This window comes from Amblyomma americanum, chromosome 4 (assembly GCF_052857255.1).
Source record: "Amblyomma americanum isolate KBUSLIRL-KWMA chromosome 4, ASM5285725v1, whole genome shotgun sequence".
In the NCBI taxonomy this organism is placed as follows: domain Eukaryota; kingdom Metazoa; phylum Arthropoda; class Arachnida; order Ixodida; family Ixodidae; genus Amblyomma; species Amblyomma americanum.
Genome location: NC_135500.1, coordinates 51,526,496 through 51,538,686, shown reverse-complemented (window position 1 = coordinate 51,538,686; position 12,191 = coordinate 51,526,496). Strand labels below are relative to the sequence as shown.

The following is a 12,191-nucleotide window of genomic DNA, read 5'->3' as shown; positions in this document are numbered from 1 at the left end:
CACACAGAACAAAAAATGTCGGACCATTTCTTTGTTGGCTGTTATGTTTTTCCACAAGCTGGGTTAAGGGCTCCGAAGCAAGATAAATTGGACACAATCGATGTCATTGACAGACTTCGACTTGAATCCGTACTAGAAAAATACGACTGGGATCTGTTCCTAATTCGCACTTCTGAAAGCGCGCTTTACGATTCATTTATTGAAACCTTTACGCTGTTGATGGAGTCGTGTAAAAAAACTATATTCATAAAGCAAAGAAAGTCTGGTCTTCCGTGGATTAACAACGACGTTTTATCGGCTATTGCAGAAAGGGAAATGGCTTGGGCCTGTTGTAGGTGTCCGCGTAAGAACACTCAATTGAGGGCACTGTACAGGGCAGCCCGCAATAGGGCTAATGCATTACTCCGATCAAAAAGACGTCAGTATTTCCAAGCAAGGTTTGTGGCGTCGAAAGGGAAGCCAGCCAAGTCCTGGGATGTTGTTAATCGCTTACGAGGCTGTGCACCTAGGAATGTGGCTGATTCCATTTCCCGTAACTTTGGGGCATTATCTCTGACACTTGTTGATGAGTTCAATGCCTTTTTTTCGGCTGCTGGTTTGGCTGTGCATTCAAAAGTTCTCAGTCTTCCATCTCACAGCATGCAACCTTTGCTCGAATCAGCATTTCTGCCACCTTGCACTGAAGACGATCTACGTTGCATTCTTTCTGGCTTCAGCAGGCGAAAGTCTCCAGGGTGGGACGGTATCTCAATGGATACACGTTTCAGAAATTTTTAACGAATAAAGCATGTTCTGCTCGCGATTATCAACGGTATAATCGGCTCCCAAATTGTACCTGAGGGCTTGAAGAAGGCGGTGGTTATCCCTATCCATAAGACTGGAGTAAAAAATAAAGTTGAAAATTATCGTGGTATTTCGATCCTACCATGCATAGCGCTTGTTTTAGAAAAACACATTGCGACGGTGATGGTCAGTTTTCTTCAAGCTCATGACGTGTTCTCTGGCAATCAGTTCGGGTTTATTAAGGGTCGTGGTACGCTGAACGCGCTTGATGAACTATGTGATCTTCTAAACAGCTGCACTGAAGAAAATAAATTTGCCTGTGCTTTATTTTTGGATGTGTCCAAGGCGTTTGTCACATTTAATCATGTTGTGTTGGCAGATAAATTCCACAATTATGGGTTTAGGGTTCCTTTTCTATCTCTTCTCGCGCACTAACTATCCAATCGTTCACAACTCGTTGCAGTAAGTAAATTTAGAAGTGGACTGCTGCAGATTAAATCCGGCGTTCCTCAAGGATCTATAATTGCACCTATTTTGTTTAATTTGTCAATGACTTGAGCTCTGTCTGTAAACGGTGCCGTGTTTTTCAATATGCTGATGATACACTCTTAGTTGCTAGACATAATGACTTTAAGACAGCATTATCTCTCATCCAACACGACAGCGAGCTGGTTATGGAATGGTTCAGCAATAACTTAATTAATGTTAACAATAAAAAAACTCAAATAGTATTTTTTCACAATTATTTAAAGAGAATTCCGAATGATGTATATATTCGTTTGCACGGAACAAATTGTGCCCATGCAAATGCCCTTTAATTATACCTGTGTCAACGGTCAAATACTTAGGTGTATTCTTTGATTCCGACATGTCTTGGAATACCCATCTGTCTTTCGTCTGTTCTCAGCTTCGGAGAATTTCTTGTTTGATGCACTCTAAAAAACCCTTTGCCTTATGTTTGTACGTAAGCAAACTGTACACGTCTTAGCCTACAGTGTGTTACGTTATGGTATTTGCTGCTTTTATTTCTGTTCCGCCTTTTGGCGAAAGAAGGTCAACAGCATTTTGAAATATATCCTTAAATCAGTTTTATATGGTAAGGCGCGAAATGAAGGTAGTAGCGTTTTTGAACTATTACACATGCCTGACTTCTCTCGCCTTTTTTCTGAATCAGTAGTTTTTAAGCATATTTGGACAAGCGATTTTTGTACATCATATATTCCGGTGAAAGATCTGCGAACTCGTGATCGTTTTATCGTGCCTAGATTGCGAACCCGGTACGACCAGCGTCTGCGAAAACATTATGTTTCGTCTGTTCTCAACCGGTTACCTAATGAAATGTTTCCTGTTAACTCCAAAAAATAGTGAAAGCTTGCCTTGACAAATTACGTTCTTAACTCCAGCATTCTGTTTTGATACTATGATTTTTCATTTTTCTTCGTTTTCTTTGTTTGTTTTCTTTCTGCTTGTGTGTATCTTTTGCGTCCGCACTTTTCGAATTCATTTTAATTTTTTCACCCCCTCCCCCGTTTTTTGTTTTTGTTTGTGTGCTCGGTGCATGAGTTTTGTGCCGTCTGCTGCCGGGAGCTGCCACTCAAGCCTTCTAAGGCTTTGGCAGGCCCGCATTTGTATTGGAATGAGAAAATAAAAAATATTATTATTAATATTATTATACACGTGACTTTCTCAGTTTGCAACCCCTCAGAGTTTGTCGCCCCTAAAAACTATCAAATATCGCCGCATTTTATGCGCCGACGAACAATTGTTCAGTGTGAATTATTTAACTAAAGTTTGGTCTGTAAAACAGGTTGCCTTACAACACCTCTTGCTGGGCTAATTGGTGGGACATTGTCTAACAAAGGTGAAAACAGCGCTAAACTTGACACAAGCCACACAGAAAGACAGACAGCGCCCGTCCTGTCTGTCTTTCTGTGTGGTTTGTGTCAAATTTAGTGCTGTTTTACTCTTTGTAAGAGTTCGTTTAGCCTCCCAGTGTGAGAGCTTCAAAAAAGACAATGACTGCATCAACCCCCGCCCTAGTACTCCGCAGTCGCACACTACTGACGCCAGCGATCCTTGAGGGAACCGGCGAGCAGCGCGTCCAAGTGAGCCCCGCGGTCACCTGCGCCGGCTTTATCGCCAGTGGGTCCCCTTCCCGTTCTGCGTTGCGGATAAGAGCGGTGTAGACGACTAGCTCACGTATCTCGAGCATGTGAGCCCTTGTAGCTAGCAGGGCGACACGAAGAAGCTAAACGACGTGATCTTTTACTTGTCCGCCGTGGCCTCCTAATCGCGCCTAAAACATCAGGCACGAATCGCGCATCCAGTGACGTCCGCTTTTAAGAACTTCACCGAATTCTTCTGTCATTCTGCCATCGGAGAGCTACACGCTTAACACGTGAGTTCGAAGCAGGCCGGTCAGAATTTCCATAACTACAGCGCAACGAATGGGAAGTAGAAGAAGGACACAGGCAGGGACACAACACAAATTTACATAACTACAGCGCAACGAACGGGACGTAGAAGAAGGACACAGACAGGGACACAACACAGCGTGTCCCTGCTTGTGTCCTTCTTCTACGTCCCGAATTCTACGTCAGAATTTAAGCTGTTATGTTTGTTACGTACCTCTGTATGCGGATGAAACGGCAGATGTAGGAAGCCGACAAGTTAAGACACGTTTAAAAGGTATCTGTAATGGAAGAATTCAAATGTGGCTGCCGCGCAACCTGCCCGCCCTTACTGAAGTCTCCTCTGTTGGAATGAATGATGATGAATTTTCATGGCGCAAGGGCAGCTTTGCCAAAGAGCGCCATGGCACAAGGTTTTCATTTCACAAGGAGGGGTCAAAGACCCATTTCCCAAGCATTTCACCCCAAAGAAGCCGAGCGTCAGGCAGGGGAAAGCTTGTACCCATTGTATCACCGGTGGGTACCCGGCGGAACTGGGGATCGAACCCCGCACCTCCCGCATGCAAGGCCGATGCTCAAACCACTAGGCCATCGCTGCGGTCTCTCCTCTGCTGGAGCTACGAAGAACAACGCAAGCAGGAGGTCCTGGCTCGTAAGCAATTCGCGCATGCTTTGTGTTTTTGTGTTTGTGTTCTTGAACGGCCACATTTTTCAAAGCTTATTCGCATCTTTTTGGCAAGAAAAAACTTTCACAGAAACTGCTCAAATATTGCGGTCTTAGGACTGAAGCGTATGAAGCGTCAGTACATCAACGATAATCTCATGCAACGTAGAAGCAGCTTAGAGTGGATTTGATTATTCCAGAGATATCGTGTCTCATTCTGCATCCCAAGGTAACTATAAGCGTGACGGCTGCTTTGAACAAAAAGAAACAAGCATAGTAAAGCTTCGTGTCAGCATAAAAATTCAATAAAAAAAGCACGTGCAGGAACGGCAGGCGGCAGCGTCAAGCGTCAAGACTGCACAGCGCCTTCCGTACAAGCCTCAGCAAGGGGTCACCGGAAGCAAGAAAAGCAGCAGGAGCACAAGGGCATTTCGCAAGCATTTGCGGCACAACCAAGTTCGTTATATTTGTGTGTTTCCCAGAAGGACCTTAAGGCATTACGATCTTGTTGCCGCTAAACGATCTTCTTGCCGCTAAAAAGATATACTGCCGTTGTGCTCCAGACGTCGCTGAATTTCGCGCTTCTTCCGAGCGACATTTGCTTCAACTTTTTTGTCAGTACCTCTGCGTGAGGTGAATCTTCCAAATCTAGAGTACATTGTTTTCGCGACGAGTTTCTGTTCACTTCAACTCTACGCATACACTTCAGTTCAACGTATACTACGCATACAATAGAGTAGAGTTTGGTTGAACTTTACGTCTATAATTAACCTCTAATGCTCCCTCGGTAACTCCACGTTCAAAACGTCTGCTAAACAAAACGATGAGTGTTTCGGCGAGCTGAGATAGCATAGACATCTGATAGTTCGGATGCATACCTTACTGCTAATGCAGTGTAGAGGAAGCCATCATGGAGAGTAAACATGAGTTTTACCAGTGGAACCTTACCGTCCATCATCAAATATAATGCAAAAACGTTGTCTAATGTTGCCAGTAATAACAAAACTAATACTGTATTTCACGATCAACGCAATAACAGTATAAATGGTGATTACTGCTGTAAAACTCTGAATGAGGTATTTGCGTTGTGTTTTTCAACGGCTTCGAATATAAGTCACCTCCTTGTTCGCCATTGCGAATTTGTTCTAATGTATGCTGTCACTATTGATTCTTTTGGCATAGCCTCCCTGATTGAAAAACAACAGTTTACTTCCTGTTCAGGCATTCACGGCATTAATATCAAATTTATGAAACTTACACCTACGTACTCATCATTGATTTTGACTGAAATATATGCCCAATCCTTCCAGTATGGCTGTATCCTAAGTGAATGAAATGTAGGGAAGGCGGTTGCGCTGCAAAAATAAGGAACTACTCATTAACCTTTCAATTTCAGGCCTATTTTGTTGACCAGTGTTCTATGTAAGCTCCTTAAACACGTCATCTACGTACATTTTGTGCCTTTTCTAGAAACTGGCTCATTTTTCATATCATTTCAACATGGTTTAAGAAAATCGTTTTAATGTGGTACGCACCGGGTGTCTTTCACAAATTATTTGTTCCGGGCAATGGACAACGGAAACGTAACGGACCGCATCTTCTATGATTTCGCCAAAGTACTTGACACTGTTTCTCACGATTTACTCTCTCTTAAACTCAATGCTTACTGTACCGATCAAATGTTTTGCGTGTAATCGTTTTCAGTATGTCTCAGTTAACAGCCATGACTCGTCTACTACTAGATTTATGGCCCCTTTTCTACCTCATTTTTATTAATGACCTATCTTCTGAAGCAACTTCCCATATAAAATTTTTTTCTGACGATTGTATGATCTACAGCGTTATTTCTGGCCTCTCTGAAAAGTGTTGCTTTACAACATGAAAATCAATATTTTCCTGGTGTACGGATTGCTCATGAGGCTTAAGGTTACTAAGTATAAACACATGCTAGTCTCCCGCAGTCTGCTTGATCAAACCATCGCCCATTTCCTTGGTAGTTCTTAGGTAATGTCAGTAACATAGTATAAATGCCGAGGCGTTCGCATAACAAATAATCTTTCATGGAAAATACATGTTATCTTTGAATCAAATAAAGCTATTCGCATGCTTGGATTCCTTCGCGGTCGTTTCTCCTACGCTGCCGTGCCTGCAACATTCAACCCCTATAAAGGTATAATAAGGTGTAAACTGGAATACGCACGGTCAGTTTGGGACCACGATCATCTTATCCTTACAGAAACTGTTGAATCCATTCAGAACTGCGCCGGCCGCTTTATTCTGTCTTACTACTCAAGAGCAGCTTGTGTATCTGCATTGAAAATTGCCCTTATTCTTCCTGTCCGTGTTGTCCGGAGAAAATACTTTCGAATTTGTCTGTATCGTAAGATTTACGATAACATCACTCCTAAACAGCAATTGCTTGCTTCTGCATCCTACGTGTCATCCCACGTCATCGCTTTAAGGCAAGGGTTCCGCCATGCTGCACCGATACTCGTCTGAATTCTTTTATTCTTCGCACCTGTACGAGCGGAACCATCTCTCTGCTTGCATCGCTATCATAAGTAATGCAGTCATTTTCAAGATATGCGCCTATGATTTTTTGTCACCCTCCTCTCTGTAATGCCCCTCAGGTGTTCAGAGTACATAAATAAATAAACAAATAAATAAAATTACAAGAACGTGCTGCGCCCTGATCGGCTTAGCTCGGCTACACGAATGCCCAGTTTCCTCCTTCATATCACGGCGTCTTACCTTCAGAGAGCGATGTCTTAGCTAGGACAATGGTCGCTCCTGAGAGAATGCATCCGCAGATGGCTATGAGGTTTTCCACGCTGTTCTTCAAATGCACGCACATCCGGTCACCCGGGAGGACGCCATGTTGCCGGAAACCAACGGCGTAACGCTGCATGCGCGCCAGCACCTCCGCGCGAGTGAAGCTGGTCACGTCGTCCACCTGCAAACAGTAATAGTGTGGTTTCAGAGGCGTGAGAATGTCCTTACTAAAGCTGGACGATGGGCGTCCCAGTGACGACAAAATGTTACAACGAAAAACCTGAGCACATCACTTGAGATGCGAGAAATAACTAAATGCACAAGGCACATGTCCGTCGATGCTCAAAAGTTTTACGAGAGCTTGATGTGGTTTATTGGCGACCCTTGACACCCGCTCCTCATTACGGTCAGTCGGAGGGAGTGGTCTATGCATGGAATCAAATTCGATTAGGAAAATTGTTTATCGCTAATGCATTACAAACGCGGTATATTGCTTTTGTTTCCTCAACACCTTTTTTTATTCCGGACGGTAGGTTGCATCATCATTTGCCGCCCAGGTACCAAATTTGGATTGCAGCAAGTCCTGCTCTTAGGGTTCATGGCACTATGTGCGCCTAATAAATGTTTTGAACAAGAATTCATGAAAAAAAAAACGCCCCTTGAGCACGACAGCAGTTGGTGGCTTCTGTTGGTGACAAGAATACATTCTGACTTCCTCAACAACATCTTTCGGGCGTCTTCATCAAAACAATATAAACGCATCACAGGTTGAGCATTGCATATTCATATTTTGTGAATATGTACGCTAGTCTTTTCACGTAATTTTTTTAGGGATATAAGTAAGCCTCACGAAGTTCCGTCTGTTTTTATCATTTCCACCCGTCTGCGTGCAGTTATCGAGAGGCAGTGTGTGTCTGTTGACGTCTTCTTCCTCGTGTTTGTGCTTCAGTTCAACGGGTTCCGCAGCTGAAATGGGAGATGCCCGGAGATCGTCACTCTGGTCACGTGTTCTTCTTCTCCTTATTTTTAAAAGAAGTGGACAGAGAGCTGAGTGCATCACTTCTTTTTCGTCCGTTATGCTGGAGAATCATTCTAAACTGTCTTCTAAGACAATAGGAATAGGCATCCTTAACACAAACTGAAATTGTTTATGTCCTATTAAAGACAAATATCAAGCAAGTACATTCCTATGGTTCAACATTACGCCTGGGTGTGGAGTGCTTTAACGATAAGTCTACACAGATAATGCAGTTACTTGATACATTTTTGCACTTGTACATATCATGATTCTGCGGTCTAGAAGGCCTTTATGCTGCCACATTATGTCGTTGCACAAGGTCGCCTTTTAAGCACGCTTCATAGTTTTGGACACCACTGCAAAAACTGAAGAGCTGAAGTTTACGCGGTGACTTGTAGTATGCAGCACCATGTAAGATTTGATCAGGGACTGCAAGCATGAGCTATATGAGGTTTTATGAGCTGCCAAATAACCAATATATACGGTGCAGAATAGATATTGTAACCTCAAATAAAGGAGTTTAGACACAAAATTTTTGGTTGCATACTTTTTTCTTTTAAATTATGCGTTAGGCGTTAGCTTACCCGAATAACCCAGTGGTTACCCCTATGGCCACTAAATAATTTTTGCCTGCATTCTTCTTAATACTGCTTCGGTTTCAGCAGCCGAAATATCACCGTGGCGTGCCGGAAACGATCATGTCATGTGATGCACGAAAAAATCTTTGGTACAATTACCAATTTTTTAAGTCACTATGACGCTTACACCAGCCTGCTTCCAGAGCTGGAATGACAACAAACGACGCATCAGCAGTTATATCGCAGGTTCCTTAATGCCTCACATGAACTAAATATTTCACACTTGTCACATACAGCATTGATGTTCTCAAACTGAGACTGAAACACGAGAGAAGAACTTCCTTTCTATATTATCGTAGGCGAACACGACGTGCCGACTTTCGTATCCTAATGCCTTATTGATCATTACAAAGAAAACAAGCAACTGAAGCTAAGTGTATCTCATCCGCTAAAAATAATCTTGTGAAGCGCGATAAATTTCTGCGTTGGAGCCGCATATTAATTTGAACGAGGAAACGGACTTAGAAGGCAGCTGAAAGCTCGCTCATTAATACAGATATCTTGAAAAGAGAAATTGAATTGTCTCTGACAGCGAATGGCACCTAAACTGCTGGAACAACCCGTTTTTTATTTATAAAGTCCATATAATACTGGTCAGAGTTGTATTTCAGGGCCACTGCAAAGAGGATATTCTGTTTGTTTTTTTAGCAACGCCATGGTCATTGGAGATAAATCGGAAAAGGCAATTCAGATTTCGTAAATTGTTTTGTTGCTGATGATTTGAATGCCCCAGTGCCGCCGCGGTGGCTCAGTGGTTGTGGCACTCGGCTGCTGACCCGAAAGACACAGGTTTGTACCCGGCTGCGGCTGTCTAGTTTTCATGGAGGCGAAATTCTTCAGGCCCGTGTACTGTCTGATGTCAGCGAACGTTAAAAAACCCCAGGTGGTCGAAATTTCTGGATGCCTTCATTACGGCGTCGCATCTGCCCTCAGTTTCTTTGGGACGTTAAACCCCGTAAAGCATAAACGATTTGAATGCGCAAGGATTGCGCCAATAATGATTTCCGTTTGAAACTGTAGTCGCATACGAGCTTTGTAAGGCCAACGTGTACCTTTTTTCGATTTAATGTACAATGGACGGAATGTTGCAATATAATATCGCTCTAGATTATGGGATTATCTTGAGAGAATGAAGCATTTTTGAAGGAAATCATTTTTATTGATAGCTGAATGCCTACTTGGTGTGTTAAAAAGCTTGCTGAAAGTTGCATTGGCTTGCTGCATTTATTGCAGGCAGCGGCGTTAGACGAGGTACGATGTTAAATACCTAATAACGCAATAAAATCTTCAAGTAAGAGGTCATGAACTGTTCTTCATTATTGTATAGGCAAAATTTATGGAGTCAGCTTGTCCAGTGTATTTTGGCGTCGAATTATTTAAGACACATATCAGTATGGCATAACAAACGACCAAAGAAACCTGTATCTAACATCTCTCTTATCCTGAGTCGTCAAATGCATTGAGTAGTTGGGGTGTAACTGCGCAATATTTTTTAAACTTTTTTTGCAGGAAACGGGCCTTTGTGAAAACAGATAAATGTATACCTGACATACATTAATAACTCCCAAGTTCCACCCATACTGGTACTAAACACTTTCTGGAATCACATGGTGCCGCAAAGATATATAGGTAACTCTCCTGGTTGCATTCGCTGCTTGAGAGCCCTCCTCATCAGCCGCTGTTATTACTGGGGAGTTATCTCGGCTTCCTCCGTCGGTTTTGCTGGCTTACTTTCCACCGCGCACATCTCTTCTCTTTTCGCGCTGCCCATCGCAATCTATTTCCTCGCTGCTTTTCGACCACCACTGCGGCCGCCCGATCTTCAGCGGACATATTCAGCAGCCTCGGCGCACTTCTCACCTTCAAGGGCGGATGCATAACACAGGATTGGCAACATAGGCGAGCATTCTTATCAGGACTGAATGCACGGCCACGACGGCACTAGTACGAAGAAGAGCACAGTGAAGCGTTAAAACCAACGGGTGAATGATGGCGACGACGAGAATTTGATAAACTTTGCGCTAAAGGGTACCACTTATAAAACGTAGAGCGGGAGCCAATAGCGATAGTTAATCGTAGAAGGCAATTGAAAGAAAATGTGGTCTTCGGGGCAGGTTAAAATTTCTCTCCCGTCTTCAGTAAGGTAAGGTTTATTTCGGCTGGATACCGTTCAGGACATGAACTTTCAGAATGTTTCTCTAAGATTCTGTTTGATGCTCACCTTCGATTTCGTCCTTTCGTCAGGCCTCTGGTTCACCGAAGTATTTGCAAGGTTCATGATGAAAGGCAGCGCGAAAAGAAGAAAACACTAGAGGAAGAAGCCAGACACGACTCGAGCAATTTTTCGCGACTAAAACTTAATTGAAAGCAACATGAAATATTACCCCCTCGTAAAAAGATAACCAAAAGAATGAAGTAATGAAAAGAGCTGGGCGAAAAATTCAGAACATAGCAATGCTGAGTAAAAAGAAGTATGATACAAAAAACCGGCAGCACCGTTCCTATTCAAGGAAGACCAAAATAAGTTGAAAAGAAATCTGTTCCACGTGTAGTCTAGGTATGCTACTTCCTTGCAAGTCAAAGAATTCGATGCATGATTTGCTAATACATGAACTTCCCTCTCTTGATCTGTTAAAAGCCTCGATGATTTCTCCTCAGAGTCTCTCCTTATAGGCTACTGCATTTTCAGCTTGTTCAAATAGAGGCGAACAACCTTTACATTTGCGGCAGTGATCAACCAACTTCGAGGACTTGGATCCTGAAAGAGATTTTTGATGTTCTTTCCAGGCGTACGTTTACACACCGTCCTGTCTGCCCTGTGTGCGCCTTGCCAAAGGAAACTGGAAGTTCGTACACCACGCCCGTTTTGCACGGGATGAATCCGGAGCTATGACACGCTTTAGATATTTTTTTTATTTTCTCTCTTCCGGTTTGTTATTTTTCTGGTGACCAGGGCACGAACTTCTGTTAGCTTGTTAGGGACAGAAAAGATTACTTTTACATTGTAGCGCTTGGCCACGTTGCTGGGATTATGGGAAAGGTGCTGTTCGTACGGCACCACCATCTTTTTCTTTTTAGACAGAGGGACAAAATAGAAAAATACCTAAAGCGTGTCATAGCCCCGAGCTCATGCCGTCCAAATCGGTCGTCCTGTACGTACTCCCAGTTTCCTGCGGCAAGACCTACATATATCAGACAGGACGATGTCTAAGTGTACTCCAGAACGAATGTAAAAAATCGCTCTCAGAATCAATGTCCTCGAACTTAGTTGATCACTGCTGCGAAGGTAGAGGTTGTCAGTCCCTATCTGTACAAGCTTAAATTGTAGCAACCAATAAGGAGCCACTCTCATGAGAAATCATCGAGGCTTTTTTACATATCAAGACAGGGAAGTTAATGTGTTAGTGTACCTTCGATTTATTTAACTGCAAAGGAACTAGCATACCTAGACTACAAGTGCAACTAATTTCGTTTCAAATTCTTTTGGTCTTCCTTGAATGTGACAGTGATGTTTCCTGCTTTCTGTATCACATCCCTTCTTCGTGGGCATTGCCTTCTTTTGAATATTTTGCCCTGCGCTTTTCATGCTTACGTCCTTTTTGTTATCTTTTTACGAGGTGGTTATATATTTCCTGTTCTTTGCAATAATGTTTTAGTCGCGAAAAACCGCTCGTTTCGTGTCTTGCTTCGTTTTGTTCTTTTCGCGCTACCTTCCACCACGAATCAAATTCAACTCTCCAAATTTTGCACCTTACTATTTGAACTTGTTCTCGGATTCCGGCGACAATGAGAACTAAGTGTGATTCATGCATAAAATTTGATATGTGCAGCCTTTAACAGATACCGGCTGCCTCAAACAATGAACTGCTTCGAACGTAAGCGGTGAAAAGTTGTATTATTGCCTA

General features: G+C 42.9%; 1 protein-coding gene across 2 annotated transcripts in view; it reads right to left on the bottom strand.

Moving 5' to 3' along the window:
• The window catches only part of LOC144127947 (putative 4-coumarate--CoA ligase 1), a 160,479-nt gene that overhangs the window by 94,333 nt on the left and 53,955 nt on the right, over positions 1-12,191 (bottom strand). For both annotated transcript variants that reach the window (XM_077660962.1, XM_077660963.1), the window contains one exon: positions 6,610-6,811. In XM_077660962.1, coding sequence (XP_077517088.1) covers positions 6,610-6,811 — 202 coding nt within the window. The remainder of the gene's footprint in view (positions 1-6,609; positions 6,812-12,191) is intronic.